At 39.3% G+C, this 17,840-nt stretch overlaps 1 protein-coding gene across 1 annotated transcript in view; it reads right to left on the bottom strand.

Annotated features, from left to right (window-relative positions):
• The window catches only part of USH2A (usherin), a 766,975-nt gene that overhangs the window by 223,442 nt on the left and 525,693 nt on the right, over nt 1-17,840 (bottom strand). Inside the window, exons 45-46 of the mRNA XM_061626123.1 lie at nt 17,068-17,270; nt 13,422-13,534 (exon numbers count right to left, since the gene is read on the bottom strand). Coding sequence (XP_061482107.1) covers nt 13,422-13,534; nt 17,068-17,270 — 316 coding nt within the window. The remainder of the gene's footprint in view (nt 1-13,421; nt 13,535-17,067; nt 17,271-17,840) is intronic.

Here is a 17,840-nt window from a genome sequence, read left to right as displayed (position 1 = left end):
GACTTCGTTGAATACAACTCTATGCCTTTAATTTGTTCCTCAAAGCATACCTGAATTTAAGTGTCAATAATTTAAATACATAGCTCCTTCATTAGAACACTATTATTTCATACATAGGAAGTTCTGCAGATATCATAATCTCTGTTGGTATACTCACTCAGCTAATAAGTGGGGCTACATACTGTCTGCTATTTGTGTCCATGAAAACCAGACTGCAACATTGCAAAATGTGGACATGAGTCCACCAAATGCAAGCTCTTTTAAGTTTTATTAGTTCAATTAGGAGAAGCATGTGCTTAAATCTTTCTTATTGAAAAGTGGAGCTTATGAGTGTTTAACTCTGGCTCGATCATGCACTTATTATTATATGTTATTCCCAACACACATTTCAAAGAATGTTACAGTACAATTACATGGCTGCTGTCAGAATACTTGGTGACATTGTAAATTAGCATTCATTTAAACAAGATGGTTGCGTTCAGACAGCAGCAGCTGAGATAAACTTTGACATCTCTACAGAATAAAAATAACACAGAGAACTATTATTTCACTACCTTGAGGTATAAACAGAGGAACACATAACAATAACAATCTTAGAGGAAGAATTGATGTCACCTGTGAAGGGATAACTTCACAGGTTACTTGTAGAATCGCCATTATTATTCTGAAGTCTCCATCTGACTTGCTGAATTAATGCCATAGTCTGTGGAAGTCTTACTTTATATTCACTGCATACTCTGCTCAAGGAAAAAATATCCTTATATATAAATGACATTGCTGACAAACATATAAAAAGAGACAATGAAAGAAGGAAATAAAGAAGCATTCAGCCTTAAAATGATTTGAAGGTTGGATATACATCTCAGTGCATATTATACTCAAGGTAAACAAATAAATGGTAAACAAAAAGCATTGTATTATATTATACTTTCAATATGGTGTTTTCCTTAGTGTTGTTGTTTTTAAACTTTTTTACAAGATGAAATTAAGGTGTGATCAAACATTCCTCCCAAAGTAGTGCTGTTGAAATCAATGGTGCTGTTCAGAGTTGACTATAGCCACGTTTGTCTGAACAAGTTTACCACAGAGTTGGCAGATGTGGAATTGCTGGATTGCAACTGCTGGCCTAAGCACTTTGCTTCCCTTTCCCATACTTGGTGTCCAAGCAGTTGATGAAACATCTAAATGGCACCTAGTTTCTTAGATGTGTACTCCAAAACAACACAATTCTTAGCCATCAAAGTTGGGAGTGGAGAGGTGATAATATATATATGACTCTGCCAGCATATACAGTGCTTAGGTTTTGTATTAAGAATATAAGAACATAAAAACAGCCTGCTGGATCAGGCCAGTGGCTCATCTGGTCCAGCGTTCTCAGTGGCGAACCAGAAGCCCACAAGCAGGGCCTGGGTGCAAGAACACTCTCCTCTCCTGCAGTTTCCAGCAACTGGTAATTCAGAAGCATACAGCCTCCACCTATGGAATTAAATATGTGGAGGGCAGACTGGATGTTGGGAAATTTATTTATTTATTATTTGATTTATATCCTGCCCTTCCTCCCAGCAGGAGCCCAGGATGGTAACAGACCCATGAGTGGGACAGGCAGGCAAGATTTGTTTGCATCACACAACAGGATTGATAAAAATGGTTTTTAAAAAAAATAAAAATAGAATTTTAAAATTTAAATCTGATTAAAATGTCAAAGATCAAACTTTTCTTAAAATAATTAGTAAAAAAAGAGCCTGGGTCACAGATATCATCATGAATACTAATTATACGACTTCTAATTATATTCTATGAACAGCAGTTTATGGAGATGGGAGATAACCTGATCAGTCCTACTCAGCAGGAGGTGTACATGAAGTGCAAGATCTCTCTCTCTCTCTCTGCCTTGCCTCTAAGTCAAACATAGAGAAAGTCAATGAATAGATAATTTGGGGAGATGAAGGAGATCTGAACAAGGAGATCACTGAAGTGATAATCCAGCTCTTGCTCTTAACAGCAGTAGCCTCTTCTGTAGGTACAGAGAGAATTTTTTCTTTGGAAGAATTCATTCTAAATTGAGAAATAAGTTGGGAACTGAAAAAGCAGGAACGCCTGTATTACTTTTCCAGACAATGAACAAAGAAGACAAAGGTGGAGAAGAATGCTAAATTAACTGTACCATCCAATATTTTAAGTTTCTCATTTTGACTTGGTTGAAATTGCCTAAATTTTATTTTTTTAAAAAGGACTTTACACTTATCTAAAAACTGAAATAGTTAATCATTCAAAAATTCCATGTACATGCTTTATTCATGTTGTTGTTTGTTGAAGAAGAAAACTAACCAGAAGAATAAACCATCTCATTAGTACAATTTAAAAGCCTGTTTGGTGGTGGTGATTCTGGCACATCATGACAAAAATATCATGATTAAATGAAGAGTTGGAGCTGGTTCATCTCGTGAATGACTTCACAAATTCATTCTGCTTTAGTACTAAAATGACCAAATTATCATCCAATTTTTGATGAAAATTAATCTGAAAACGCAAAATAATTGTTTAGTGTGTACCTAATTTCTAATGAGACCAACATCTCTGTATATGTATTAAGGTAATATTAAACAATAGTGTATTTCTACTAAAAATGATTAAATAGAATCTTTCTCACTAGTGATTTAAACTGTAATTTAAATCATTAAAATCGAGTCCTTCAGAGAAGCAATTTAAACCAACCCGCCACACAGTATCTTTGATATGTTGATAGACAAAATTTTTAAAACCTGATAAAACCACAATTATTTGTGTTGCCCAAGAGCACCATCTCACCTTCATATTGGGTTCCCAGACTACCACTTTGCTTCAAAAGTCTCAATTTTATCTGGAAATGTTAGCAGGCTTCCTGGCTTAATTGCTACTCATAAGACTCTGTGTGGGAGCAACAAGTTCATTCATATCTCAGCCAGAGCTTGGAAGATTACTTTTAAAAAGTAATAAATTACAGTTACAATTACTTGGCCAAAAAAAGTAGTAATTACCGTTACAATTACAATTGCTCTGAAAGTAACTGATTACTTTACTTTTTCTCAAAAGTAATCACTACAATTACATTTCAGTTACCTTTTTTGAAAAACTCCTACAAGGTGCTGGCCTTGGCTGCTGCACATCTAAGAAGCCTAAAACAATATTAAAAATAAACACACACACACAGGGAGTAGTAGAATAAAAAAATTTATCTTTTTTTTTTTTTTTCAATAATTTTTATTCAGATTTTCATAAAACATACAAGACAAAATCATAAAACATTCAAAGACAAAAAACAAAATCAAAAATAGTTAAACAAAAAGAAAAAAAGAAAAGAAGAAAAAAAAAAAACAAAAATAAAAAATAAAGAGTAAAATATTGACTTCCCATTTGTCAAAGATCAAATCAGTTATAAGTCTATAATATATAGCAATCCTGTCTCTTAAGTCATATTATAAAATCACTTTCCTCCAGTAGTTATCTTACTTAATCATCAAATCTCATAAACATTACTTTATTCTTTCCACAAAAAGTCAAAGAGAGGTTTCAATTCTTTAAGAAATATATCTATCAATTTTTTTTTTCCAGATAAGCATATCGATTAATCCATCTCATTACTAATTATGATAATCTTATTGTCATAACCATAGTCAAAATAAACATTTCAATTAATCCATCACATCAGAATCTGTTAGGTTCAGTAATTTCAGTAGCCATTGTTCTATTATCTCTATTAGTTCCATTTTCCATCTTCCATCTTCAGTAGTCTTGTTAAGTCCAGTAATTTCAATATCCAATCTTCCATTATCAGTATTCCATAATAATCTTGCTGTCAAAGCCATAGTCATATAATAAGAGTCTGATGGGAATTACCTCTATCCCAAATATTTTCTTGCCAACCATTCTGAATAAGTTGCTGAAATACTGCTGTAAAATCATATCTCTGTTCTTTTTTTCAAAATACACTGGGTCATCTCTTAAAAGTTTTTCCATTGTCACATGGCTGCAGTTAATTCCATAGATTTTCTCTATATTGGGCTCCATCACATCATTCCAGTCCAGAAGATAATCCATGCCATTGATAACTTTATCTCTAGAATCTTCATTAATTTCTTCAGAGATAACATTGAGTTCCAAACAATAGATTTTATTTCTAAAGTCCATAGACTCCAAATCTTGTTCCTGTTCCACGTTTGTTCCAATCTCCGGGATCTCCTCTCTCACAGGGACCCCTATTCCAGTCTCCAGGGTCTCCTCTCTCACAGGGACCCCTATTCCAATCTCCGGGGTCTCCTCTCTCACAGGGACCCCTTCCAGGGTCACCTCTCTCACAGGGACCCTTATATCTTTAATCTCCTGCTTCATTTTACTCAATTCAATTTTCGTTATCTCAATCTCATTCATTATTCTCTGAAACATAGTTATTTCCAGATTCTCAGCCACTTTCTTAATTGCCATTTTAAAAGAAAAATATAGGAAAACCACTTCTTATTTCAGCAACAATTGGGTTAATACTCCAAACTTGGTGACATCACAGTATAAACAGAGCAGACAGCCTTATCTCTCCAATAGTTAAGTAAACAAAATGCAGTTCCCAGGATCGAAGCAATTAATGGCAATCGTCAAGAAACAGATTCGTCAAAATAAAATAGACCAAAAAGAGAGTAGTCTCAAAACAGTATAATATTTTTCAAAATAAAAATCTGGAATAGAAATCCCTCTTCTGTGTGTATCTTTAGAATGCAAATCCAGGACAGCTTTTTGCAACAAAAACAGAGATAAGCTATTAATTAGTGCGTAGCAGAGAGAAGTTACGGCTCCCCAGTGAGATGTCAAAAACCGATCAATCTGGCAAATCTCTTTTAAACAGCAACAATTTAAGTCAAGTAAAAGAAAAATATAGAAAGAAGGGTGCTTGCCTGTTAGTGCGTTCTCTCTTAGAAGATAAGATGAACGTTCGCTTTAACAGATAGAGCTTGCTGTTGAAAATCCGTCCCACCTTCGTCGGCTGGACCTCGTCCCATAAATTAATGAGATCTGGTCGTCCCAACAAAAATAGGCTTTGAGGTTAATCTCTTCGTTTCTCCCTACCCGGGAGAAGTTTAATCAGTCAAAAAAAAAAGAAAAAACTGACTGATATATCTGAATAAGCTTCTTTTGAGGCAGGAGCCCGTCTCAAAAGCAGGCACAGGCTAAGTCACCCTTCCCGGAAGTCAGAATAAAAAAAAAAAAAAAAAAAAAAATTTATCCATAAGATTAACATAATGGCATAACAGAATCTCACATCCCCCCAAGCAATGAAGATACCCCAACTCTTGAAATCAAATTTTACACTTGAAATGCTTTTATAATATGTTTCTGTTATGTCTCAAAAGAACAAGATGCTCAAAGAGCATGTCAGACAAGGAATGTCTTTTTACAGTCATTACGTTGCCAGCAGTACTGAACAGGCGTTCTACTGCGGCGCTTGAAGGCATGCCTGTGTCGTGCTGCAAAAAACACTGCAGCACACGTGGAAAGCCATGGAGTGATGACACTTCCCTGCTGGGAGACCTCAGGTACCTCACCAGTTCCTCCTCAGCAGTGTCCACTGCTGACTTCTTGCCCTGGGGCAGAAAGTTAAAGAAGTCATCTTCTAAGTCATCTCCTTCCTGGTCTTTATCTGAAGACTGATCACTGTCCTCATTAAGTACACCCATCTTTATTTCAGCTTTCAACAAGGCTTCCATTGCGTATCTAAGAAAGAGAGAGGATATGTTAACACATATATGTTAGGAAACCATCATCTGCTCTTCATTTCCTGATGCTTGTCATGTCCCCTGGTTCAGGGTCCAGCCTGAGCCTGTGGATGATGACATGGAAGGTAGGAAGGTGACCAAGTCACCACACTCATGGGGCAGCACAGCAGACCCTTAAGGATTACCTGCAGCAACCCAAGGTTGTGATGAGGAGCCCCAGGAAGAAAAGGCCCAGCCCCTGCCTACCACCTTAAGCCCTCCGATGCCTCCCTTGAGACAACATTTCCCTTGGAGTAATCCACCCAAAGGGCTTCCCTAATGTTCTTACTTGTTGGTATGGGTGGCGGCCTGACACGATTCCAGCCAATTTAGTTTGAAGCGAGGGTGTAGGCAGGCTGCCAGAAGAAGCCTCTTGTCCTCCCAGATAGCTGCAAACTGCTTTCTTAGGGCTTCGCACACACCTCTCAGCAGCTGAAAACAGTATGTGTACCTCTCAGGTTTGTTTTCCAGTCGTTCTAACTTGCGGTCCAGATTGCAGAGCGCTGGTAGCAAATACCCCATGAACATGCCATTCTCCCGTTGCAGGATATCTAGGGACTGGGCTAGCGGCTCCATAATCTCTGTGTATTCCTGTACCACTTCAATCTCAGCAGCTGTGATCCTGGACAAGGAGCAGCGGTCCATTATGGCATGCATTTTTAGTGGCACAGTTGACAGGAGCTCATGTAGTTGCTTCAACGCATCAAAGGTGGAATTCCACCTGGTCTTATTCGGTACCTTCAGATACACACCACATTGCGCACGGATATACTCAGCAATCTGGGCTGACTGGTTCTGCTTGGACCACAACTTGCTGCACTTTCCCATCAAGGAACGAAACTGTTTCTTGAAAGGACCAAGAAGACTACTTTTGGAGGAGTCAGAAAGCATGGCCTCTATGTCTTGTGTTGCCACAAGGTTGAGAGTGTGGCTAGCACATCTCTGGTGTGGTGGTAAAACAAAATCCTCTCCTGAGTCTGCAGCTTCTTCCTCTGCCTCAGGTCCTGTGTCCAGGATCTCACAGATAGGCACAAACTCCACCTCAGCCTCCTCCTCCTCCTCCTGGTTATCACCATCATCGTCACTGGTGCCTGCAGCTTCCACTGGTTCTTTGGCCATGAAAACTCTGAACGCTTTCACAAAGTTGGAGCCATTGTCTGTAGTAGTGCACATAACTTTGTTGTGGATCCTGTACTGCACATGTACATCATGCAGTGCTTTTGAAAGGACATCGTATGTATGGCGCCCCTTCAGACGCTTGCAAGCCAAGGCCCCGACCTCACGTTTCAGGGTAGTTGGGTTGATCCAGTGGGCTGTTACCCCAAAGTAACTCTTCTTGCCATTGGTCCAACAATCTGCAGTGGTTGCTATATATGCCACAGCACCCATTCGGTTTGCAAGAGTTTCTCTCATGTGGCATGCTCTCTTCTCAATTCTGTCTCTCAGAGTCTTGGCACATATGATGGTGAGATCTTTGGGGAGTCCAATGCGAACCAGATTAATGAATGATGGTTTGTCCACAGTCTGAAGTGGTAATGTCTCCTCTACAATGAAATCAATGATTCTCCTGTCGAGATTGCTCTGGGTGACAGGCTCCCTGCCAGATCCCCACCTCTCAAGGGTTGTCTGCTGCTGCTTCAGCATTTTGGGAGGAGGGGTGTCATGCATTGGTTCAGGAAGGCCACGTCTCCTTGCCTTTATTGCTTCTTCAATTGCTCTCAGCTTCTCAGGGTGTGCCCTCTGAGGAAGAAGAACAAAGCATGAATCCAAGAAAAAATGGAAGAGGAACTTCACAATTTAAACATAAATAGACAATGGACACTCTTTGAGGACCAGCATGACAAAGGCTTACCTCAAAATGTTTCCTCACATTGGATGAGGAGGAAACAGCTGATCTCAGAGTTTTGATCCTTGGAAGGCAGTAATTGCATCGTACAACAACATTTTTCCCACTCTGGCTCACAAATGTACAAGCTTTCTCAAAGCCAAACCATGGTACTTGCTGTTCTGCAGATGTGACTGTGGGCAACTGGCACTGCTTCATGCCCTCCTCCTCCTTGTGCACAGGGCCTCCTTTCTGAACCTCACTTTCTAGTTTTGCCTCCTCAGGATCAACAAGCTGTGACTCAAGTGGCCGCTTTCAGCAGCAAAACCTGCAACAGGCGTCTCTGTAATAAACAAGAGATAATGCTGCTATATGGGTGAACTTCAGCTGTGCCCCCATCTCTTCCCCATGCTGCAAGATCCCCCAGTCAGAGTGGAAGTAAGCAGGTCGATAGCACAATTAAAAGAGATCCTATTTGCATCATTTTTGCTCACTGAATAACCCTGCCTGGGCCAGTCTAACCTACTATCTCACAGGGTTGTTGTGAGAACAAAATGAGACTAGGGTTCAAATCCCCACATAGCCATGAAGCTCACTGGGTGACCTTGGGCCAGTCACTGCCTCTCAGCCTCATGAAAACCCTATTCATAGGGTCACCATAAGTTGGAATCAACTTGAAGGCGGTACATACATTTTTTATTTTGAATATGATGATTATGATAATAAATATGCAGCATTTCAAATTAATTCTGTATGAGAAGCATTCCATGCCAAGCTTGGAAAACCAAGGATGAGGTATAAAATGTAGACAAAAATACTTTTGACAAAATGCCGTTTATCTTTTATATCTATATCTATAATTAGCAATACAGCTGAATGATGTATGTAAAGTATTTTTTCTTTCCCTTTTTTATTAATATTTTAGTACTACTGCTAAAGTTCTGATGAAAGAATAAAGCATTCATTAGCCAAATTCAAATGATTAGAACACATCACATAAATTCCACTGAAGTTGGAGTTTTTGCCATAGAAAATGAAAAAAACATATAACCTATGATAGCCCAATAGACAATCAGAACTAATATAAAACCCTATTGCTTCTCATTTGCAAATCTTGCAAGATCTAAGGTAACTCTAGATCATGTGAGTTCAGGTGATGCATGTTATGTACATTTGTATAGATATTAGCAGAGATTGTCAACAGTCTATCTCTCTCTGGGACTGGGAATCTCTCTCTTTCTCACAGAACATGAGTTTGAGAGCTGGGGGACTGAGAGGAGGAGCTGCAAGGACCCTACTTCTCACCTCATCTCTGCCAAGAACAAAAAAATCAGCCTTAAGCCATTTATTATACGCCTAATGATTTTTTATTTTTATTATTATTATTATTATTACTGAGACAGTTTTTGTCCCACATACAATTCAGTCTTGTGATTAAACAGGACAAAAATACAAATAAAAAGAAAGATGGAGTTCAAATAAATATACAATAAAAAGCTAGCCGGCATTTTAAAAGGCAGGAGTGCTCTGTCTGGATAAATACAGCACACAGGTAGGCATGGGAACAAGGGGGAGAGTTCAAAAAGGCGGGGAAGGAAGAGAACCAGAGCTTGGAAAAGTTACTTTTTTGAACTACAGGTCCCATCAGCCTAATCCAGTGGCCATGTTGCCTAGGGCTGATGGGAGTTGTAGTTCAAAAAAGTAACTTTTCCAAGCTCTGAGTAGGCCGAAGTTTCAGAAGTGCCTTGTGATTGATGGAGGGGGCAGCAGAGGCAAGGAGAGGCAGTGGGGGGCAGAACAGTGCCGTGGGGGGGCAGGGGGGCAGAACGGTGCCGCGCGGGGGCACACTCACACACAAATCATAATCACTCACCTCCACAGCTCTTTGCCATTCTGCTGCTGCCTTCTCCTCCATTGTTCTTGCCCTGGCTTTTTCCTCCGGCGTCCATTTTGTCCTCTCAGACACTAGCAGGCCCTGCCTATTCACCTCTTCCCTCGTGCACCCTCACACAGATCACGAGGGAAGAGACAGTCTGCGCAGAGGTCCAATCAGTGTGAGGCACATGTCTTGTGTTAACCAATCACAGCCAGGAGCTGACTTCCCCTTGTTCCCGCCCCCAAGTAACGTGCAACCTAACGTGGAAACGTTAAAGTTGCAGCTGAAAAGTAGGGAAATTACTAGTCGTTCCGTTACTTGCCAAATGTTACTTCCAAGCTCTGATCTCAGCTTAACAAACTGAAATATGACTGTCTGAACTGGGTTTGTGCCTCACCCAATGAATCCACACTGAGCTAGAACTTGATCAAAGGTCCTTCTGATATAAGCTATGCCCAAAGGACCACTTTGGTTCCCATCAAAAGTTGCCTAAGCTGATAGAAAAGAATAACTTTTCATTATAAAAGGCTGCTACAGACTGTTATCTCAAAGACCCTGAACAAGTTGAACACTTAATAACAATTTATATCCCAGCAAACTAAACAGTCTGTCAGTTATGTATGATGGTGTATGATGAGCTCAATACAGTTCCTGTTTATGCTGGTTGCCTGATTGGAATTATTGAAACACTTTGGCAAGAACCTGTTGGATACATGTCACAGGTTGGCTGCACTCAGCGTGATGGGACAAGTTGTGTGGGACTGCCATGTCGTAATGCATTATGAGGCAAGATTTAAACCAATTCTGTATAATGACTTGTATAATTATGTTAATGATATAGTCTTACAATATTCTCTGAAAGACACTGCTCCTCCATCATCAAAAAAATACACACCCAGTATCATAACAGGAAGAGCTACAATAATTCTAATTTAACTATGTTGTGGAATATGAGTTGTATTGCCATTCTCCCATGCGGCTCTCTCCTAGAACTCATATTTTTCCCCCATTGGCAAATATGTATTAAAATGTCTTCTGGTTAATACTATCTGTTATTTGTCCCTTGAATCCTTGATGGAGGATAAATAAGAAAAATTCATATGCAGGCTGGCAACTTATGAAACTGCCAGCTGTAGTGTGTGTCATATTTCAATCAAAGTTAAAGCCAGCCAGCCATTTTTGTACTGCATGGTTCCTACATACTCGAGGACCAGAATTAATGAATTAGCTATTGATTAAATTCTCCTCTAGCAAATCCACCATGGCAAATAAATGAACTACCCGGGGCACATGTAGGCCACAACCAGACATGTCCGGGCAATCGATCAGTAGTTAGTATTCTTTTGGGATATAAGAACAGCTGATGATAATATGACATGTAAGGAAAGGCAATGGAAAAAGTCTGTTTCTGGCTGAGCAGATTATAAAATCTGGAAGGTATTTCTGATCTTTTTGTATTTGTGTGTTATGACATGTTTAGTTTGTATATAATAACAGAGACATTCATAAGTGTTTACCATACTTCAGACAAAAGCATACATCAGTGAAAGTTGGGGGGCAGGAGATGAGTTTCAGAATTGAGTTCTTATCATCAAACGAGCTATGACTAGATCTGTTTATGTGACAGAAAAATAGCAACCTTAATTTCACCTAGCAGTCACATTTTGTACAGACAAATAACAGAATGCATAGAAAATGTATAAAGAGCAAACAGAAGCTCATTTGAAATACAGCAGGAATAAATCCATTCTACTGGCATATTTCTGAAGATTTAGGTGTTAGATTTTTAGTTAAAGGAGATGTTTCTCCCACTCACAAGAAACAAGCTAAGTACCAATCTTTGCCAGAAGTGTAATAAAATTCCATCAACAATAACAAGCACACAGGAGGCTAACTACTTTATTGTTGCTGTAATTTTGATAAATGTCTTGGCAATGGATAGACATTAGTTACAGCCTCTCTTTTGGAAATGCTGGCACTCCTGGATCTTTTCAGGAAAAGAATGACTGCATTTGTCTCTATTCAGTTGTTTTTCCAGTCTGGCACCTGTTTTGCTTTGGACAGGGGAGGGAATTGCCCATAAGAGAAAGATGGAGAAGGTAATAAAAGATCAATTACACCTGTTCAGGTATTCTAGCCCTCACACAATGATGGGAGGACAGGGATGTATTGCCCCTCCATTGCACCCCTGTCACCCAGCCCTTTCACCCTCCACACATTAAAGCATAAAGGACTTTAGCGGGGACCCTGCTCTATTCATGTAGGCTAATACCACAGGACTGCAAGTTGCATGAGAAGCCTACACACATATAGTAGGCTCCTATTGCAGAGGAGGCAGTATGCTTCTGAGTATCAGTTGCTGGAAACCAACCTGTTGTATTCAGGTTGTATTTGCAAGCTTTCCATAGGCATCTGGTTGGCCAATGGAAGAACAGGATGCTGGACTCTGTGGGCCACTGGCCTGATCCAGCAGGCTCTTCTTATGTTCTTACTTTTGCCTTCAAATATGCGGACAGGAGCAGGGCCAGGTGATGGAAATGGATTCCCAATGTACGTGTGTGTATGTGTGTGTGTGAGAGGGAGAGAGAGAGCTTAACCCTCACCTACATACTACCATCATTGCCACCCGCTGTGTGGCTACGAGGCTTAGTTTAAAAAAAAGAGTTGTGAATGATGTCTGTGGAAGCTTCCATACTTTTTGTTTGATCCTTAGAGCAGCCTTTCCCAACCTTTGGGTCCGCAGATGTTGCTGGACTACAATTTCCATCATTCCTGACCATTGGCCATGGTGGCTTGGGGTGATGGGAGTTGTAGTCCAGGAACATCTGGGGACCCAAAGGTTGGGAAAGGCTGCCTTAGAGAGATGACTAGGAAATATTGGCCTAGACAGAACCAATACACTGAATCTGAATCTCAGCAAGACAGAGATACTGTGGGTTGGTGGTTCCTCAGTCTGGATAATTGGTCAATTGCCTGCTTTGGATGGGGTCGTACTCCCTCTGAAAGAGCAGGTTCGTAGTCTGGGGATGCTCCTGGATCCATCTTTGTCACTAGAGGCTAGGTGACCCAGTGGCTTGGACAGCCTTTTACCAGCTTTGGCTATTAAGACAGCTAAGCCCATTTCTGGACCAGGATAGCCTGACCACTGTTGTCCATGCACTGGTACTGGATTACTGTAATGTACCCAATGGGGGGCTGCCCTTGAGGCTGGTCTGGAAGCTGCAGCTGGTGCAAAATGTGGTGGCGCATGCCAACACATTACCCTGCTGCCGAAAGAACTGCACTGGCTGCCCATTAGCTACCAGTTGTCTTACCCCTTATATATCTAGTTGATCACTGTGTTCTGCAGGTGAGGGCCTCCTCCAGATACCATCTTATCAGGAGATTCATTCCACACAACACAGAAAGTGGACCTTTAGTGTTGTAGAACCCACACTTTGGAATTCCCTCCCCTTAAATATTAGACAGGTGCCATGTCTTGTTATCTGTTTGGCACTTATTTAAGACCTTCCTCTTTCAACAAGCCTTTTAAGTAGAGACCTTATCCCAGTCTGTGCTGGAATTGCTTTTTAAGATGCCTTTAAAGTTTTTTAAAAGATGTTTTGTTTTAATATGTTTTAAAGTCTTTTGTTTTTAAGAGGTTTTAAAGTGCTTTAAGTGTTTTTGTTTGCAGCCCTGGACTCCTTCTGCGAGGAAGGGTGGGATATAAATTTAACAAACAAACAAACAAACAAACAAACAAACAAACAAACAAACAAACAAACAAAATAGAACAATGATACACTGAAGAAGGCATCTTTATACTCCCATTGCAGTCTTTCTTCTTCTTTTTGGAGCTTTGTGTAACTATCCATTATTTTATAGCCTGAACAATACAAAATCTTTGTCTACCACCATAAGCACTTTCGATTTAAAAAAAACCCCAAATATATTTTAATACCGTGGACCGAGGATATGAATCCGTGGTGCAGATAGATCTTTTGGCTCATCTTCCACAGTTGTAATTTGGGTTCCATTACTTCTCACACAAGCATACACTGTGCAGACTTGAATCTAGAATAATTAGCAAGGGGGGGAAAGGTTAGCAAGGGGGGGAAAGGATACTTGTAACTATTCAGTAACTGAAGTTAAAGTATGAATGCAAATTTAGTAAAACTGAGTTAAATGTGATGGTGGGGACTTAGGAACATAGGAAGCTGCCTTGTGCCAAAACAGGCCATTGGTCCATCTAGCTTAGAATTGTCCACACCGGTTGGTGCAGCTCTCCAGGGTTTCAGACAGGGAACATTCTCAGTCCTACCTGGAGCTGCCAAGGACTGAATCTGGGACTTTCTTCATGCAAAGCATATGCTCTATCACTATTTGTTGCTCAGCTCAGTTTAAGGTGCTGGTATTGACTTTTAATGCCTTAAAACAGCTTGAGGTCAAGCTATCTGAAGAACCACCTGAAATTGCCCAAGCATTAAGATCGGCATCTCGAGGCCATGCTCCCTCATCTGTGAGTGAGAGTTGTCAGGTCGACAAATGTGAGAGACAGGGCTTTGTTGTGGTCACCCCACATTTCTGGAATTACCTTCCCTTCTGTGTATTTTTTTTTTTGGAGATCCCTGAATATGTTCTTATTGTGTGGTCTATATTTGGATAATAGAGCTCCATTTAGCAAATATTTACCTGCTGTTATTTTTAATGTATTTTTAATGCTGATGTTTCATGCTATTTTAATGTAATTATAATAATTTGTAATGTTTTGTATGTTACTGCATTTTTTTAAAAACACCCATAAAATGAATGAATAAATAAAAGATGTTTAACCTCAGGGTTCTTTGTGATTTTCCATTGTTATAGACATGCGGCTTGGGCAGGTAAGATCTTGCTTCATATCCTCACTCTGCCATGTAAATCTCAGCACCTAGCTTTGAGCAAGTTACTGTGGGCAAAACTGAAAAAGAAGAAGAGCCTACTAGATCAACCAGTGCCCCGTCTAGTCCATCATCCTGTTCTCACTCACAGAGTGGATGACACTCTTTCCCTACTTGCTCCTCTTTGTGTGACATTATGCCATTGCATGGTTATTTAGTGGTGTCTGAGGCAGAACAATTTCACTGACCGGCAGAGAGAGAATGTAATTTAGGGAAGCAATCTGGGTAAAATATATCAGCATATAATTAAATCATGGAATTCCCTACCACAAGATGTAGTGGTGGCTATGAACTGGGATGGCTTTTAATGAAGATGAAACTATCAATGGAGGATAAAGCTATCAGGGACCACCAGCCATGATGCCTCCAGAATTGGACATAGTATGCTCCCTGAATAGCAGTTGCTGGGGAACTCAAGTGGGAAGAGTGCTGTTGTGCTCAGGACCTGCTTTGGGGCTTCCCATTGGGATCTGGTTGGCCAATGTGAGAACAGTATGCTGGACTAGATGGGCCTTTGGTAAGATCCAGTTGGGCTCTTCATGTTCTATCATATGATCTTGCCCACTATCTCAACCGTATTTAGCTCATGGGGTTACACTGCTGATAAATTAGAAACAATGAGATAAAATAAACCCATGAATGCCACACTGTAAGTTCCATCAGGGAAGTGCAAGATTTCTTTAATCAAGTTACTATAAAATTAAACTAATATATGTAAAAGAAGCATGTGGATAATTATGGGAACAAACACTGAGTCACAAACCAGGACAAAATACAACTTAACTTGTTATGACATCCTAAATATAGTGGACATGATAAAAACATCACCCGAACCACAAAGAGGATTATCATTTTCTTCTGTGAAGGAGAATTGTCCTGAGATCAAGCATTCTACAAACATGTGGTTTTTCCTGCCCAACAAAAACAGCAGGCATGCATTTTGAGCATCAATTATAGAACTGCCATTAGGGGACTTGTTCCACAATAAAGAGTTTAGGATTGGGGAAACCCTAAAATCTTTATCATATCACCTTTCTTAATCTATCAGTTTTCTTTGCTTTCTTTTCTTTAAAAAATAGGAAAGATTTTGCTTTCAAAGCAATATGTTAATGTTTGATGAACCCTGAAGATGAGAGACAAAATATGACTCCTTCAGTTCTTAAGAGTACTTTACATAGCTCCAAAGAAAGACTAATAATGTCACCTTTGCATTAGCAACAAAGAGGTAATTCAATACAGAAAAGTATCAATCAACAGATGTTTACACATTATGACAAAGAAAAAGACAGGCACAAATCTAAATACGTTTTAAGAAGAATATAGTATGAAATACAAGGATTTTTTTTAAAAAAAACCACAACTAAATCTTTGAATTTTATCTTACAATTCAGTGCCACAAATGTTGCTTCTAATAATCAAAATAAGAGAAGCTGAAAAACAAGCTGATTAATATTGCAGGACGTATAATGTGCCTATGGTAAATTAATATGGAGGCCCCAAAAGTGTGAAAGTGCTTGGAATTTGCATTACTCTAGAGGAAAGACAAATGTGTGTCCATGTAGAAACTGGAAAGTCATATGTGTATTAATGGGGTTGGGGGCTTGCTGCTGCAGAGGGGTTGGAACATAGAAATCTGTTATGGTGTGCCTCTGGATGACGTTTATTTATGGCATGCTGCAACGGGATGCAAATTTTAGGACAAAGTATACATGATTACTGTTACGACCTCCCCATACATAATTCAGACTAAGCCAAGTCTGAGTGAGACAAACAAAATGGGAAAGTTGCAATTAAAGGAACATACTGTTCAAGAAATAAATGCAATTCAATTATGGGGAGAATGTTTGTAAGCTTTTGTCTTGAGCATATTAATAAAATCTGGAAATTATATATAGATTTGGAGGTACCCTAATGACAAGGAAACAAAAGGCGGGGGAAAGAGGGAAAGAAAGATTTTAAAAAATAATGGTATTTTTAGGAGACTAGGATTTCATGGCTGAGATCAGCCTGTTCCATAAAGAGAAGGGAGGAGGGAAAAGATGATAAAAGGCTAACGAATGCAATATCATTATTTCTCTGGGCTGATGTATTATGCATGCCTGATGTTTCTAAAACAATTGCAATTGTGTTTTAATGAGTAGGAGTAAGATCTTTGCCTCTTTATAATATATGTTGTAAGTTCAGTATCTTGGGATCAGAGGAGATGGATTTTTGATGTTCTTAACAGCAAGAAAAATATGAATATGTTGCACAGCTGCAAAAACAAGTGTATGCTTAAAAACAAACATTGACTGTGGGCCTATTACATATATGTGTACAATGATTTAAAAACATAAAACCACATATATATGTGTCTATACAGAACTCCCACCAGTGACCAGATAGATATACATATATTCATACACATACTCCAATAAATCTTTTTGTGTTTATTATATCTGCGTGTTTGATATACATTCAGAATTGTTCCTTGAAATACCAATGAAAAGCATTACTCTCTCTCTTACACACACACTCACACACATGCACACAAACACACAGAGACAGAAGGAGAGAGAGAGAGGGAGAAAGAAAGAGTAATGTATGCAAACTATAATGCAGATGTGAACTTATATAATCAATTTCCATGTTAGGCTGTACATAGTGAGAAAAAAATGTTGTTCAAACCTGTACATTATAAACAGTGAATGGAGACAAATCTCCTAAAAGAAGAGACCCGGGTGCCTTCATTCCAGTCTCGTATCTCTTATTATTTACATGGACAGAATACTCTGTGACAACCCCATTTGGGTTTGAAGGCGATGTCCAGATGACACGTACAGCTGTACTGTTGATAATGACAACCTCTGGAGGGAACATGCCCTCCGGCTCTAGAAATAAAGGAAGAAACTGAATAAACTCCAGCTGTCTCTGTAAAAGCACTTGTTTAACCAAATGCAGATTAGAATTTAGGTTTAGCAAAGGGTCTGCTGCTTATCTGGTTGCCTCTGATGAAGTTATCACTGTCTATATTCCTCTCTAAATTGGCTTATTATAATCTTAGTTAGAAACAGTGGGAGATGGTGGTAAAGTGCTTTATACCACCAGCATTGCCTTCATCTTTAGTGGAATGTGACCAGTGGGATACAGTGACAAATTATTCAGTTATCTGCGTGGCCCCATCCACAATGATTTGGTTTGGCTTCATTCTTCACACACACACCCACATGACAATTTTGTTTCTAAAGCAACAATTAAAATTCACCCAGTGGTAAAATGTGACATATCAATAGCTTTTAACAACCTTGCAACTTGAACAATGTGAAGCAATGTGCAATACTGTTATTATGCAAATGGCTTTGAATGTTGATTACTACAGATAATGATGAAGCCTTACTTCTTTTTTAAATCTTCCTTAGCGTTAAATTACACAAATTATTTAAGCATGTCAGAAATAGCTA

Source organism: Rhineura floridana, chromosome 4 (genome assembly GCF_030035675.1).
Source record: "Rhineura floridana isolate rRhiFlo1 chromosome 4, rRhiFlo1.hap2, whole genome shotgun sequence".
Classification (NCBI taxonomy): Eukaryota; Metazoa; Chordata; class Lepidosauria; order Squamata; family Rhineuridae; genus Rhineura; species Rhineura floridana.
Note: the sequence above shows the minus strand (reverse complement) of the source record. Positions and strands in the feature narration are given on the sequence as shown.